This window comes from Elephas maximus, chromosome 7 (assembly GCF_024166365.1).
Source record: "Elephas maximus indicus isolate mEleMax1 chromosome 7, mEleMax1 primary haplotype, whole genome shotgun sequence".
Lineage (NCBI taxonomy): Eukaryota > Metazoa > Chordata > Mammalia > Proboscidea > Elephantidae > Elephas > Elephas maximus.
The window spans coordinates 98,615,268-98,632,710 of NC_064825.1; the positions used below are offsets into that span (position 1 = coordinate 98,615,268).

Here is a 17,443-nt window from a genome sequence, read left to right on the forward strand (position 1 = left end):
ACGCAGACTGCTACATTTTTCTTCTACAGAGAGGCTGGAAGGTTCCAACTATCTTATGTTTAGCAGCTGAGTGCTTTAACCACTGTGGCACCAGGGCTCCTTGGGTTATAGAAGGTGATCAATAAATACTTGTTGAATGATGAACCAAAATACAGAGCTCTACTCAAGCACACTCAGCTTGACGGACTGGAATCCAGATGGCTTTTAATATTCTCATTGGTAAAGGATATTATAGCAACTCCCCCAAAAAGGGGTCAATACCCTTTTCATGTCCCCAGTCTCTGGGAGCAGTCCAGCCCTCTTCCAGGCATGGGTCTCCCCATTTACAGATTTGTTTGTTTTGCTTTCCTGATCTTAACTGATTGGGCCAGAGCAGACATGTGATCTAAGCACAGCCAATTCAATTCTTTTTTTCTGGGACTTCATTTTGCCATTATAAGAATAGAATGCCTCCACCAGCCTGAACTCAGAAGAACTAGATGGTGCCCGACTGCCACACCAACTGCTCTGACAGAGATCACAATAGAGGTTCCTGGACTGAGTGTGAGAAAAATGTAGAACAAAATTCAAATTCACAAAAAAAGACCAGATTTACTGGTCTGACACAGAGTGAAGGAACCCTGGAGACTATGGCCCCAGACAACCTGTTAACTCAGAACTGAAGCCACTCCCAAAGTCCACCTTTCAGCCAAAGATTAGACAGGCCGATAAAACAAACAATAACACACATAAGGAATGTGCTTCTTAGTTCGGTCAAGTAAAAAGTCAAGTATACAAGACCAAATGGGCAACACCTTCCCAAAAGCAAAGACAAGATGACAGGAAGGGACAGGAAAACTGGATGAATGAACATGGGGAAAACAGGGTATAAAGGGAAAGGGGGAGGTTGCTGACACATTGTGGGGATGGTAACCAATGTCACAAAACAATCCGTGTGTACGAAATGAGACTAAACAGGCATACCAGCCCAGGGGCAAGGAACAGAAGGCAGGAGGGGACAGTAAAGCTGGTAATGGGAACCCAAGGTCCAGAAGGGGAGACTGTTGACATGTTATGGGGTTGGCAACCAATTTCACAAAACAACATGTGTATTGATTGCTTAATGAGAAACTAATTTGCTCTGTAAACCTTTATTGGAAGTACAATAAAAAAAAGTTTTAAATTAGAAAAAATAATTCATGTGTGAATTTTTGAACAATAAACTGATCTGTACTGTAAACTTCTGCCTAAAGTACACACACACACACAAAAAAATAGGAGTTGGCAAAATGTTCTCCGAACTCATTCACAGATCCAATGGCAAGAAGAAAGAATATATATATATAAAGAATATATATAAATATATATATATATATATACATATGAAAGATATAGGAAACCATGGTGGTGTAGTGGTTAAGTGCTATAGCTGCTAACCAAAGGGTAGGGAGTTCGAATCCTCCAGGCGCTCCTTGGAAACTCTATGGGGCAGTTCTACTCTGTCGTGCAGGGTTGCTATGAGTCGGAATCGACTCAACGGCAGTAGGTTTGGTTTCTTTGGTTGTATAAGATATATATGTGTGTATATATACATATAAAAAAAAAAAACCTACTGCTGTCGAGCCAATTCCAACTCATAGCAACCCCATAGGGTTTCCAAGGTTATAAATCTCTGTGGAGGTGAACTGCCGCATCTTTTACCCAAGGAGCCGCTGGTGGTTTCCAGCCACCAACCTTTCAGTTAGCAATTGATTGCCTTAACAACTGTGCCACCAGGGCTCCTTCTATATAAACCCCCACACATCTGTCAGTTTGTCATACTGTGGGGGCTTGTGTGTTGCTGTGATGCTGGAAGCTATGCCACTAATATTCAAAAAAAAATTCTGAAAAATATTAGCTGGTGAAAACCTTATGAAAAGCAGCAGAACATTGTCTGATTTGTACTGGAAGATGAGCCCCTCAGGTTGGAAGGCACTCAAAAAATGACTAGGGAAAAGATGCCTTCTCAAAGTAGAGTCAACCTTAATTATATGGATGGAGACAAGCTTTCGGAACCTTCATTTGCTGATGTGGCATGACTCAAAATGAGAAGAAACAACTGCAAACATCCATTAATAATCGGAACATGGAATGTATGAAGTACGAACCTAGGAAAATTGGAAATCATCAAAAATGAAATGGAACACATAAACATCAATATCCTAGGCATCAGTGAGCTGAAATGGACTGGAATTGGACAATCATATTGTCTACTATGTCAGGAATGACAACTTGAAGAGGAAGGGCATTGCATTCATTGTCAAAAAGAACATTTTAATATCTATCCTGAAGTACAACACTCAGTGATAGGATAATATCCATACACCTACAAGGAATTCATAGCCTCAGGTACCCATAGCATTATCCAGAGTGGGAGAGTGACTCAGAATTCTGGTGGGCATGCCATTTTTGGACTTATGAATTGCTTTCCCCATAGGGTATGGACATGATAGGAGTAGGGCCATGGTGTTGTTGTTGTGAGGTGCCATTGAGTCAGTTGCAACTCATAGAGACCCTATGTACAACAGAACGAAACACTGTCCAGCCCTGTGCCATCCTCACACCCACTGTTATGCTTGAGCCCATTGTTGCAGCCACTGTGTCAATCCTTCTCATCAAGGGTCTTCCTTTTTTTCGCTGACACTCTACCAAGCATGATGCCCTTCTCCAGGCACTGGTTCCTCCTGATAACATGTCCAAAGTATGTGAGACAAAGTCTCGCCATCCTAGCTTCTAAGGAGCATTCCGACTGTACTTCTTCCAAGACAGATTATGTGTGTGTGTGTGTATATATATATATATATATATATACATATATATATAAAGTCATTGTAGAGAAGTTGGAGGATATAGAAAAACACAAAGATTTTAAAATATCACCCATTTATCAGTGTATGTAATAATAAAAAATAGGAAACAATCTACAAGTCCTAAAAGAAATGGCTAAATAGACTATGGTATTTCCAAAACCATGGGGGCATTGATGATTCAGTGGTAGAATTCTCACCTTCCACGCAGGTGACCCAGATTCAGTTCCCAGCCAATGCATCTCACGCAGAGTTACCACCTTCTCTCACTGAAGGCTTGCTTTTTGCTGTGATGCTGAACAGGTTTCAGTGGAGCTTCCACACTATAACAGATGAAGAAGAAAGGCCTGGAGATCAACTTCTGAAAATCAGCTGATGAAAACCCTATCCATCACAACAGTCTGGTGAACAGGACTGGGCAGTGTTCTATTTATTGTGCATGAGTTATCCACGAGTCAGGGGCTGACTCAATGGCAACTAACAATAACTTCCAATATTCAATGGCAACTAACAACAATAACTTCCAATAACAACTTCCAGTACTGCATAGGAAATGCTAATGTTAAGTAATACTAACGTTATGTAACAAAAACTATGTACAAGACAAAATATACAATGTGAATACACATACATACATAAGTAAAATATCAAGATTTGTGAAAATATAAACCACACTGGCGGGCTCATAGTTCTCTCTGGGGAAGAAAGGTATGAAGACGAAACTTTTTTTTACTTGAAATATCTTTGTAGCATTTGAATGTATTATGATGACATTGTACCTGGTTTAATTAAAGAAAAAAAATCCAAATTTATGAAAAGCTACTCAATAAGAAGAATAGACTGAGACTGGGGACATCGTGAAAAAGCATATGTGATAGATTTAGAGTGTAGAATGGGGTCTTGTGATTGATTGAATGTAGTGGGTGGGAAGGAGGGAACATTCAGGGACGAGAGTCAATGCACTCTCATAGTAGAAAGCATGGGCTTTGGAATCCAACCACCAGGGTTCAAAGCCCAACTCAACCATTTGCCAGCTAAAGGACATTGGGAGAGAAACTTTCCATCTCTGTGTTTCGGTTTCCTCATTTGTGTTTCCGTTTCCTCATTTGTAAGATAGAGGTGATAATATTATTTCCTAGCTCATAGAGTTTTTGTGACTCAATTTATGCATGGTGCTTAGGACAGTACCTAGCATATAGTCATTGTTCAATAAATGCTGGTTATTATTGGGGTAATAGTCACCCCAACAATAACCAACATTTATTGAGCTCTGGTGGTGCAGTAGTTAGGAGCTCAGCTGCTCACCAAAAGGCTGGCAGTTCGAATCCACCACCTGCTCCTTGGAAACCCTATGGGGCAGTTCTCCTCTGCCCTATAGGTTCGCTGTTAGTGGGATTTGACTCAATGGTAATGGGCTATCATCATCATCTTCATCATTGTCATCATCATTGTCATTATTATCATTTTGATGAATCCTAGGTCCCTAGCTGAGGTGACCACCTAGGAATAGAGGAAATATAAAATGATTTGAAGCATTCTCCAGGACTGAGAGTCGGAGAAGAAAAAGAAGACCAAGTAGAGTTCACAAGCCTGATTACTGTTTCTAACCAATGGGCTGCATGGGGGAGGGAAGAAAGCAGCACCCAGTGGAACTGCCTGCAGGTTAGTCAGGGATAGGGTCTGAAGGGACTTTCATGAATATGTTTTAGAAGACAGGGACACTGAATGAGTCTTTTTCCTTTTTTAAAAATTTATGTTTAATAATTTAGATTTAATTACACATGTAACTTAATTATATGAATTTATTAATATGAGTAAAATGTAAATATACATATAATTAAAATTAAATACATAAATTATATAAGATTTACTTACGTGTAATATAAATATATAATACATCATATCATGTATATACGAGTGTACTTTCATTGTAACGAATCCAAGCAAGAAGCAAAAACAAAGGTCTTCCTGAGCAAACACAGCTTCAATTCCTTCCCCAGATCCCTTACTTCACTTTTGCACGTATATGCAACACTACATTGGATACCTAGCTTGTGAGATGTGATCAAAATGCAGCTGTTTTATTATCTTCTGCCATCTCTTTGAAGTTCTAGGTGGTGCAAGGTTAAGCACTCAACTACTACCCAAAAAGTTGGCAGTTCAAACATATCCAGAGGCACCTCAGAAGCAAGGCCTGGCCATCTGCTTCCAAAAGGTCACAGCCTTGAAAACCCTATGGAGCAGTTCTACTAGCATTCACGGGTCACCGTGAGTCAGAACTGACCCGACATTAACTGATTTAGTGGATTTTTTTTAATTATTTTTTTATATCAGAACTGCCACCCTTTTGGTTAGCAGCCATAGCTCTTAAGCACTATACCACCAGGGTTCCCTTTAAATTTTACTCATGTGGAGTAATCTCATTATAACCCTAGAGGGAAATTCTGGCAGACCCATGACTTTCCAGCTCTGCTCTTGGTTAATTCGGAAATTTAAGTGTCCATTCCAACAGGTGAACCCAAACTCCAAATTTGATTGGCACTCAGATCTTCTCTGCCCCAGCTGGGGCCTGCTTCCCTTCTTTGTGTTCCTCATCCTCCAGTCAGCCTGCTAGCCAGCTTCTGACCTTTCCAGGGCATACATGTTGAGAGGTGAATGTGAGAAGAGAGGAGAAAGGGGAAGCTAGGAATGGTCTTGAACCGGGTGGCACTAGAGCCATTCTCAGGCCTGTTAGATACTGGAAGGTGTTTCACGTGGACCACTCTATGCCATCCTCAGAGGCCACCTGCTGGGACCCCCGACCTTAACTCCCATGAGCTGCTGCTCCCAATCACCGCTCAGTTTCTATGTCCATCGACTCTTGCTGCGGGGGCTTTCTCACTTTCAGGCAAGAAGACCCCTCAAGCAGAACTCATAATGGATCCAGGATCTCTCACACGGCCAAGGGGAATCACTCCCACACTGTTGCTCCAGCAAAATCTGAGCGTGCAGGTAGATCCCAACATGGCCTGCTGCCACAGGTAACTCTAGTGTTTTCAGGCATCAGTCCTTTGTGTCTCTCAACAACAGGGATCCCATTTCAAGCTCTCAGAGTGGTCGCAGCTTGAGTGAACTAGTTACTGTAGAGTCGATTCCAACTCGTGGCGACTCAGTATGTCAGAGTACAACTGTACTCCACAGGGTTTTCCATGACTGATTTTTTTGGAAGTAGATCACCAGGCCTTTCTTCCGAGGTGCCTCTGGGAGGGCTTGAACCTCCAACCTTTTTTGATTAGCAGCCAAGCACATTAACCATTTGCATCACCCGTGGTCTCCCAGCTTGAGTGAAGGAGGTAATAATTGTCCTGAGTGACTCACAAGCACCTCTACATCTTTCTCAAAAAAAAAAAAAATCACATTGTCAGTTCCTCCTTTCCCCTCTCTAATCCTTTTTAATACCCTCTGACTGAGAAGCTTAAGGGCTAGCCAGGCACTGTTTTGTAACCATTTCCTATGATTATGCTGCATAAGTGGATCTGGCTTTCAAATTTACCATCTATTATAACTTGATCTTCCAATCTTGAAATTTCAGTTTTAACATTCTTCAACCCACATACACATAACTTTCTTTTGTATGCTTTACTATTTTTACATAAACGTGACAACCTATTCCTATCGTTTTGTACCTTCAGTTCTCTTCATCTAAATCTGTATCTTAAGAGACTCTTGTCAGTAAGTATGTATGGTTTCATTTATTACCCTCTTGATATTAGACAGGGAACCCTGGTGGCTTAGTGGGTAAGAGCTATGGCTGCTAATCAAAAGGTTGGCAGTTCGAATCCGCCAGGCGCTCTTTGGAAACTCTATGGGGCAGTTCTACTCTGTCGTGCAGGGTCACTATGCTTCGGAATCTACTCGACGGCAGTGGGTTTGGGTTTTATCTGCTTCTGCTAAGATTCCATTCAAGAAAACCCCATGGAGCAGATCTCCTCTCTAACACATGGGATCACCATGAGTTCTAATCAACTGGAGGGCAACAGATTGGTTGTTTTTTAATATATCAGATAGAATCAAGTGACCCCAATTCTTTATTCTGGCAGCAGGAAAAGATAAACTCTTCCAGCAAGTCAAATTTAACTGGTAGGCTTGTTTAGTTTGGTGGACATGGTTTTTGTTTTTGTTTTTGTTTTGTTTTAATGGCATTTGAATGCTTTTTGCTTACCACCAGACCCATCGGCCCCTTAGGCCACAATTTGTTACGAGCTACAGCTTGCTAACTAAAAGGTCGGCAGTTCGCATCCACCAGGCGCTTCTCGGAAACTATGGGGCAGTTCTGCTCTGTCCTATAGGGTCGCTATGAGTCGGAATTGACTGGACGGCAGTGGGCTTGGTTTTGGTTTTTGAATCATGAGGAATTGTGGTTTGACCTCTCATACAGATCCCATCCATCATTCTATTTCTCTCCCTACAAAATCACTTATCTGGAAAACCTAAAATCTTTTCGGGGCAGAAGCGTAGTCATTTTGGCGTTTTCCCCCGCCGGTCACCAAGAGCTCCCAACCGGACTTAATCTTTTTTTTTTTAAACGCATGAGCTTATTTTATCATTGTTGGCGCTTTTTGCACCTCCAACCCTTAGAGGGCGATAAAACCCCAGGCGGCACATTGACGGTCAGTGAAGGCCGCTCCCGACGCGCACGTCTTTACGTAGGCGTTGGGGGTGGGGCCGTGCTGTGAGCGGTGACTGGCGGCGGCTCTGGCGGCTGCTGGGGACGTAATAGTGCGGGTCGCGGGCTTGGAGAACTTCCGAGGTGGTGGTGGCGCTGGCCCAGACGACGACAGCAGGAGCGGATCCTGGGTCTGTGGCTCACCATGCCGACGGTGGAGGAGCTTTACCGCAACTATGGCATCTTAGCTGATGCCACGGAGCAAGTGGGCCAGGTAAGTCCCCGAGCGGCCTGCGGGGCCCGGCGTTTCGCGGCCTCTCTCCAGCGGAGGCTCTCCGCAGTGCTCCCCCGACCGGGCCCGGGCTGCTCCTTCGCCCTCCCGCGGGCTCCCAGCCGTCCCGGGCTGTCTGGTCGGGCTAGGCCGGTGTCTGGGAGTGTAGATACCGGTTTCACCTGGGGGAACGTGGCCCCTCGGGTCCCAGGCTTCTCTGCCTCCCCCCTGCCGCCAGCCTTTTCTCGGCATAGCGTTTCGTAACTCAGCCGCTTCAGGCCCCCCGTTAATTCTCTTCCCAAGTCTTGGCCTCTAGATGTCTGTTGAGTCTTTTTTTCTTCTTTTCGATGGTGCGCATTCCCAGGAAGACTAGATTGAGAGTTCTCCCCAAGAGGGCTAAAACCCCTTTCTCGAGGCGAGAATTTGCTGTTAGTTTTCTAAGAGTGGTTAGACAGAAGTTTGCGAGAAATCCAAGAGATCTTTACTCTCAGATTTGATCGAGGGTCCACAATTTTGTTTATTCAGTGTATATTTTGAGACCCTACCGTGTACCAGGCAGGCACTGTGCCGGGCACTGTAGGTACAAGATAGAAAGATCCGCGGACTCGCGAAATGTACCTTTAGCGAGGTAGGCTAGGGATAAACAAATAAGAAAGATGTTTGTTTTTCCAGTGACAAGTGTTGTGAGGAATGTAAAATACGGCTGTGCAGTGGACCGTGGCGGGAGGGGGGGGAGTGCAGTTTTAAGTAGAGTTGTCTGGGCAGAATCCTCCCTCTACTGTGTTTGTTCCAGACGCAGTTTTAGCAATGTTGAATTGTCCATAATACCCATCGTTTCTTGTAATTGTTAAGCACTGGAGTACACTGAACGTGAGGAGTTGGTAAGTGATTGGATATTTGTATGTGTTCTTGTGAAAAGAACCAGGCTCTTCCTGAGGTAAACGTAATCATTGTTAAAGAAATCCTATCCCATATCCTTTCAGTGCTAAGAACTTTGTGATTTTTCTGCTTACCCTCCCTGGCAGTAGGAAGTGAAAGATGGCAGAGTCAAGTTAATAACATTAGTGAATCTGTGACAGTACCCTTCCCATCCCCTTTTCTGGACATGTGTAATTTGAATAGAGCTTTTTTTTTTTTTTTGGACGGGGCCTTATTTAGCTTAATCTAGAATTGTGGATATTACCCGTTTCAAGTATCAGATGGTTTTTCTTCCGTACATATTTCCATTTTCAGTAGGAAATTTTGCCATTATCAATGAGAAGTATCTACTGATGGTCTGCTATAGATGTGTATGTGGTATGTGTAGATCACCTGCGAAGGAGAAGTTGCCAGTCCCTTAAGGCAAGATGGGAAAACTATGGTCAGTCATTGTTTGATTTTGTTGTTGTTGTTCCTGGGAAGAACTAGTCATGAAGATATTCTCTACTATTTTATGACTTGTGACTGAGTTAAGGAAGATTGTAGCAAGTTGTTCTACCTAAATTTGACCTTGTTGGATGCACATCACCTGAGAGGGTTGGGTTAGGAGCTAGGCCAGTAGTTATCAGCTTGTAGATGGTGTATTGTTCTTGGGATTACCAAGTTCTAGAATACATTGAACATGAGGAGATGATAAGTGGTTGGATGTCGGTATGTATGTGTTCTTAGGAAGAGAACCAGGCTCTCCCTGTAGTAAACTTAATCATTGTTTAAGAAATCCTATGCCACATCTTTTATGATTATCATAAAAAACACCATATACACAACCAAACATACGCCACTAGGTAAGCTTTTGGAAACTGTACACATAGCGCTGTCCCATTCCCCCCACACCCATTCTACTGCTGGAGTACAGTGTGTTAGGGCAACTGGAAGCCAAACTGGAATTTATGTGTGCGCAATGGTTAAACGCTTGGCTGCTAACCAAAAGGCTGACAGTTTGAATTCACCAGCTGCTCCCTGGAAACCCTATGGGGCAGTTCTACTCTGTCCCATAGGTTCGTTATGAATCAGAGTTGACTTGACAGCAGTGGGTTTTTTAATAAATAATTGAGAGTGTCTCATATTGCCTTCTTATGTTATCTTTAAATATAAAACAATTACTAAAGAATTTAACATGATTCCCAGTAGATAATGGGCAATCAGTGCCTTCATGACACTGTAATGACAGGTCACGATTGAAGACAAGTATCTCGACATACTGATGTGTAGTGATTTGCTCAGGCACAGTGAATTCTTGGAGAACTGAAGCTGGATTAAACCATAATGCCTACATACTCTGCTCTATTATGTAATAATTCCTCCCTTTTACAGAAAATGCCTAAAACCACACCCCCAAAAAATAATGGGTTTCAGGATGCTTCTGTGAATTTGAACTAACAAAGGCAAGAACCACCGTAATGGAGGGACACCATTTCACGTTTTTCTAAGGAGAAAGAAGTGTTTACGTGCTTGGTGTAGCAAACCCTGATCTTCATATCAACTTATGAGATTTATAGGCAAGGTTTAAGTTTCCTGGTCATGTACCTGGAGCCCTGGTGGTGCAGTGGTTAAGCATTGGGCTGCTAACCAAAAGGTTGGCAGTTTGAATCACCAGCCACTCCTTGGAAACCCTGTGAGGCCATTCTGCTCTGTCGTGTAGGGTTGCTGTGAGTCAGAATCAACTCGACAGCAGTGGGTTTCGTTTGGGTTTTTGGTTTTGCTACTATGTTTGTATTTATTAAGAGTTCTTGGAGTTTGTATTTTATTTCATTTAAGAACTGTTCTCATTTTCTTATTAACTACAGAGTCTTGAGGATAAGGGTTAAGCCCTTTTTTTCTCTCTCTGAACTGTACCTTGCCCTTTAGTAGACATTTCTTTTTCAAAGTTAGAGAAATATATACAAAGAAGGAACAGACATGCATATTTAAGAAACTGTTCATGAGGATAATTTCTGAAGGTTGAAGAAGGGAACTTTTATACATATATGAGCTTTTTTTTTTTTAATCACGAGGCTGTGTTTTCTAAAAGCAAGCTACGAATGGTAAATTCTAAGTGAAGCGTTATTTAACACCTCAAACCCTTCCAGTCTCTGCTGTCTTTCCACTTGTAGCTCCCATGTTCCACATACTCATTCAGCCGCCCTTTCTTCCACTCTGCCTCTGCTACTCCTTCAGGTCTCTCTCCCCTGGTGTGTGTTCCTTTAGCTCTCTAACCCCCTTTCCCATTGCACTGCTCAAGGCTCCTGAATAACCAAACTAGAGCAAGCTGTGTTCTGCCATTATTTTTAATTTTGTTTCATAGTTTTCTGAATTTACTTGATTTCTGAGTTTAGATGTTTGATTTTATATTATGTTGTCAAAATTTTTTTTAAGTTAAAAAAAAAACACCAAGCACTTTTTCAGGGACTGTGGCAGTTAGGCTGATCTAAGATTGGGCCTATGTAATGCCTACCTCTGATTTCTTCTGTTCTCGTCATTGTTTAGAACACTGGTTCTTCAAAGTGGAAGCACATGGGCTTTACGAATTTATATTTCATGAGATACCACTCCCTTGGTAGCTTTTTTGTATGAGTAAACTAAAATCACACGCCATCCAGGTTCATAACCCTTCAGTAGTATGTGGAAGAATTAACAACCTACTTTAGTATCAAATGCAAATTAGATTTACTGAGTCTGAGAAATAAAGTGGTAATATGCCTTAACTTATACAGTGGCATGTATAGTCTCTCTTACCCGTTTCCTTTTTATCTGATACTTGAGAAATGCGTTTATTGAAGAAATCCTTCTCTACAATAATGTTTTATTTCTTAGAGGCTGCGTTCTAGGCCCAGATATGCATTTATCTCACCACTAATGTATATTCATTGTATTTTGATAATCACTACCAGGAATTTTTGCTTATAAAATATACCTAATGAGTAAGGATCAAATTGTAGCTGACTTTTCACAATGAAATACCATCTTACCCCTATTAGAATGGCAGTGATCGAAAAAATAGGTGTTGGCAAGGTTGTGGAGAATAGGAACCTCAGCCATTGCTGGTGGGAATGTAAAATGGTACAGTCACTGTGGAAAACAGTTCGGTGATCCTCAAAAAATTGCACATAGAACTACCATTTGACCCAGTTATTCCGCTCTTAGGTATATCCCCAAGAGACTTGAAAGCAGCAACATGAACAGACACATGTACGCCAGTATTGCAGCACTTTTCACGATAGCCAAAAGGTAGAAACAACCAAAATGTCCGTCGGCAGATGAATGGATAAACAAAATGTGGTATATGCATATATATATATATATACACACACACACATAAGGCTAAATGAAATCCTGATATATGCCACAACATGAATGAACCTTCAAAACATGCTGAGCAGAATTGGTCACAAAAGGACAAATGCCATATGATCTTACTTACATGAAATAAGCAAATACCAAAAAAAAAAATCCCGTTGCTGTCAAGTCAATTCTGATTCATAGCGACCCTATAGGACAAGAATAGAACTGCCCCATAGAGTTTCCAAGGAGCAGCTGGTGGATTCGAACTGTTGACCTTTTGGTTAGCAGCCGTAGCTCTTAACCAGTACACCACAGGGTTTCCAAGCAAATATATAGAAACGAAAAATTATTAGTGGTCACCAGAGGTAGGTGGGAGGGGAAAGGAAGCGCTTTTGCTTAGCGGACAGTAAGTTAATGGTAGTGGAATAATCTGGAAATAAGAACGGTTGCACAACTGGAATGTGTTCAGTGTCACTGAATTATACGTGTAGAAATTGTTGAATTGGTTTATGTTTTGTTATGTGTATTTTCACCACAATTAAAAAAATTATTGCTGACTTTTTACTTGGAAGTATCTTAGGGATTTCTTTAGAATTCTTTTTTAATCAGATATTAAAGTACACAAATATGCACAATTTTTAGAATGCATTAAAAGTATTTACAATTAAAGCTTGTCAGGATTACAAATATATTTGTCTAAAATGTGCAGTTGTGTTGGAAGAGGAAAAATAAGCAGTGCTCTGTACTATTTGGAATATTTTGTTGTGATTACAATCCTACCTGTCATTGAATCATTGTGATCACTAAAAATAATCAACTTCTACCTTGTTTCCTACTGTGAAAAGCAGAAGTAGTAACTACTTTAGGAAGATTCATTCTGTAAAAAGTCTTGTCCCTAAGCTGCAGTTAGAAGACAAATTAGCAGAGCATTTTATGATTATGATTAATGTTGAATGAGCTATTGTCTCGAGAAGTGCTAAGAAATTCTCTTTCATTCAAAGACCTGGCAAGGAAGGGTATCATTTTATTTTGTATTACTTGAAGGGTAATTGCTCCAAGTCTGTTAGTAATGTCTGCTAAATTATTTAATAAAACTGATGCCTACTAATAGTAGAAACTTTGATTTGTAGTTTGAATATGTTCAAATGTCTTAACTTTTGAAGAGCCTTGCTGTGCTTGGGATGCCTGTGTGGAAATGGTATTTAGGACTTAAATTTTTACCCTTCATGGTCCTACATCTAGCCAATATTTTTTTCCTCTTTAATTAATTAATGTTCAGAACACTATTTAAAAGACACTAATTATGGAAGCATGATAATTGGCACAGATCTTGTCTTTGGAGCCCAGCAGAACTGTGTGCAGGTCCTGGATCTGCTGCTTAACTAGTGGCTCTGGACAAATCACTTTACTTCTCTGAGCCTTGGTTTTCTCATCTGAGAAATAGAGGTAGTACTAACACCAGTTCACAGCTTTATTGTGGGATGTGTACATAAGGCATCAGTAAGTCCCTGGTAGGCTTTCAGTAAATGTTGCTAATTATTCCTTTTTATTTGATTTCAGATTTTTTCTTGGGGGAGGGAGGTTTCCAAGCAAAGATTCTTTATTTAACTTTAGACAATGTAAGCAGTTTTTTTTAAAGGCTTTACCAGTAAAGCTTTGAGTTTGAGTTCAAGGAAAACGGATTTGTGCTATTCTGTAAAAAATAAGTCCAGAAGACTTTCAAAATTCAAGACTTAGTTTTTATGATGTCTGTCCAGAAGCTTTGAGGCAAACCACAGGAATGTAAAGTGGTAGAGAAGTCAGCCATGATTTTTTTCACTTTTGTGCTGAAAAGTATATAATACACTTTTGAAGTAGTAACTCCTGAAGACTGGTTTTTGTGTCTGCGTTTCGTGTGGAAGCTATCCTTATTTACAGAGATGTCTTTTATTTGAGAGTCAGTGTTATGTTTAGCATATCAGGAAGAACTGTCATTTAATCTGTTGATGGAAATCGTTTTTTCAAACTAACCAGATACGTTGAAGGTCCCTGAATGGTGCAGATGGTTTGCACTCATCTCACCTAAAGGTTGGCTGTTCAAACCCACACAGTGGCTCCATAGATGAAAGGCCTGTCGATCTGTTAGGATTACAGCTTCTATTAGAATTACATCTGAGAAAATCCTGTGAAACAGTTCTACTCTATAACATGTGGGGTCACGATGAGTTAGAATCGACTCAATGGCAATGGGTTTTTTGACTAAGATAGGTTGGCAGTATTTGAGCTTTTAATGTAGTGTAGTAAGTGTGCAAATTATATTAAACCTGTACCTTTAGAAAAATTTAATTGTGACCATAGTCTTTTGATACATAGTTTTTTAAATATTCTGTGTACTTAGTTAGATCATACTGTACCTAAATAATTTTACATCTTGATTTTTTTTTTTTTAAACCTTACATAGTATTTAAGGAGCCCTGGTGGTGCAGTCGTTAAAGCAGTCAGCTGCTAATTGAAAGGTCAGTGGTTCGAAACCACCAGCCGCTCTGTGGGAGAAAGATGTGGCAGTCTGCTTCTGTAGAGATGTACAGCCTTGGAAACCCTATGAGGTTGCTATGAGTTGAAATTGACTTGACAGAAGTAGGTTTGGTTTGGTGGGGTATTTAGTACTTGCCACGTCCATGAAAAGAATTACTATAAAACTAAAAATTTGATGATTCTATAAACATTGGATGTTTATGCCCAAATTAGTCCATTCCCCTCTCGATGGCATTAAGTGAGCTCACATATCTAAAGCACTTAGAACAGTGTCTTATACAGAGTATAAACACTGTGCTGTGTAAACATTTGATATTATAATTTTTAAGGCTTTTCTCACTTAAAGTTTTGTCCACCTATCCAAACAGAGGCTGTATGTATAAAACCAAACCCGTTGCTGTCCAAGATGATTCCAACTCATAGGTACCCTAGAGGACAGAGTAGAACTGCCCCATAGAGTTTCTAAGGAGCAGCTGGTAGATTCAAACTGATGACGTTTTGGTTAGCCCAAAGGCTCCTTCTCACAGTTTAGGAGGCTAGAAGTCCAGAATCGGGGTGCCAGCTCTAGAGGAAGACTTTCTCTCTCTGTCAGTTCTAGGGGAAGATCCTTTCACCTTTCAACATCTGTGAGCCAGGTGTCCCTTAGAGGTCTCCATGTGTCTTGGCATTAGTATTCCCCAGGGTCTAGGAGGTGTTCAGTGCAGGACACCGAATCTGAAGAATGCGCTCCACTCCCAGCTCTTCTTTCTTGGTAGGGGTGAGGTCGCTCCCGTTTCTGCTAGCTTCTCTCTCCTTTAGTCTCTTGGAAGATAAAAGGTGTGACTCAAGCAAGGGTGTGACTTAAATAAGGATGTGACTTGAGTCATACCCTCTTGTAAGGCTGTGAATCAAGATACACCCTACGCTGATGCTGTGTCATTAACATATAGAGGTTAAATCTCACAACATGGGTGAATCTGGAGGGCGTTATGCTGAGCGAAATAGTCAATCACAAAAGGACAAATACTGTATGAGACCATTATTATAAAAACACATGAAAATGCTTCCACACAGAAAGACAATTTTTGATGGTTAGGAGGAAAGGAAGGGGTGGGGAGGGAAAAACACTAGGGGTCTCTATGAGTTGGAATCAGCTCGACGGCACTGGGTTCTGTTTTAGATAATAGAAAAGTGGTAACTTCAGTGAAGGGTAAACAGCATACAGTACTGGGGAAGTCAGCATATCTTGACGAGGGCAAAGTTTTAGAAGCTTCACAGACACATCCAAACGCTCTGAGAGACTGAGCTACTGGGCTGAGGCCTGGGGACCATGGTCTTGGGGGACATCTAGCTCAATTGACCTAACATAGTCTGTAAAGAAAATGTTCTACATCCAATTGTGGTGAGTAATGACTGGGGTTTTAAAAGCCTGTAAGCGGCCATCTAAGATACATCTATTGGTCCCATCACGGCAGGAGCAAAGGAGAATGAAGAAGACTAAAGACACAAGAGAAAGATTAGTACAAAGGACTAATGGACCACAACTACCACAGCCCAGAACAACTAGGTGGTGCCTGGCTACCACCACCGACTGTGCTGACAGGGATCACAATAGAGGAAAGAGCTGGAGAAAAATATAAAACAAAATCCAGATTCACCAAAAAAAAGACCAGGCTTGTTGGTCTGACAGACTGAAGAATCCCCAAGAGTATGGTCCCCGGACACCCTTTTAACTCAGTAATGAAGTCACTCCTGAGGTTTACCTTTAGCCAAAGATTAGACAAGTCTCTAGGGTCAACAATAACACACATGAGGGACATACTTCTTAGTTCAATCATGTATATGAGACTAATGGGCACACCAGCCCAAAAGCAAGGACAAGAAGGCAGGAAGGGACAGCAAAACTGTATGAATGGAAGCAGGGAATCTCGGATGGAGAAGAAGAGAGTGTTGGCACATTGCAGGGTTGACAACCAATGTCCCAAAACAATTTGTGTATTAACTGTTTGATGAGACACTAATTTGCTCTGTAAACTTTCACCTAAATAGCAATTTTAAAAGAGGTTAAGATTTACATCACAAAATGGAGGAAAATTACATCAGATCACAAAATAGAGGACAACCACACAATACTGGGAATCATGTCCTAGCTAAAATTGACCCATATTTTGGGGGAGACACAATTCAATCTATGACATTCCAACATTTGGCCCCCAAAAATTCATGTCCTTGCCACATTTAAAATACATTCACCCTATCATAACCCAAAAGTCTTGAATTAACTCCAGTTCCAAAATTTCATCTTCTGAATCATCTAAATCAAATGTGGGTAAGACTGTAGGCGTATTCTACCTGGCAGCAAGATTCCTTTTCCAAAGTACAGTTGTGATGTAGGCACAAGGTAGACATTTCTGTTACGAATGGGTGAAATTGGAGGGAAAGAAAGGGTAACAGACACCAAGCAAGTCTAAAACTCAGCAGAACAATATACATTAGCTCTCAAGGCTTGAACATATCCCAAATATGTTCTTTGGGACCATCTGGGCAAGGGCCTCATCCTGCTGACTCTGAGTGTTGACCATGGTCTCTGGATTCTGGGTGGAGGCCCCTCAGCCCTGGGCTTCACCCCCGCCTTCCAGGCTCACTGGGACAGCAATTCTGCTCTCTCAGCTTTGGGTGGCCCCATTCTCCTAGTTCATCTGAGTGGCAGCACTGTCCCCTAGCGTGCCTTAACGGCAGCTCCACACTCCAGAACCAAGTTGGCAAAGATCCAACTCTTTGAAACCCAGGAGGTGTCGCACCACACTTTGGAATTCAGGAGACCATGACCCCACCCTTGGAAAGCGAGAAGGCCCTGCATCCCGTGCTCCTGCCAACAGTTCCACTAATCTCCGAACTGCTCCAGGGATGATCCTTTTCTTTCCTTGGAGGACAACAGATGTCGCTCCTTTGGCCTGTTTCCTACCTATA

General features: G+C 41.5%; 1 protein-coding gene across 2 annotated transcripts in view; it reads left to right on the forward strand.

The window, feature by feature from the left end:
• Positions 1-7,534: 7,534 nt before the first annotated feature.
• The window catches only part of API5 (apoptosis inhibitor 5), a 29,415-nt gene continuing 19,506 nt past the window's right edge, over positions 7,535-17,443 (forward strand). For both annotated transcript variants that reach the window (XM_049890916.1, XM_049890917.1), the window contains exon 1: positions 7,535-7,744. In XM_049890916.1, the coding sequence (XP_049746873.1) occupies positions 7,676-7,744 (69 nt within the window). In that variant the 5' untranslated portion in view covers positions 7,535-7,675. The remainder of the gene's footprint in view (positions 7,745-17,443) is intronic.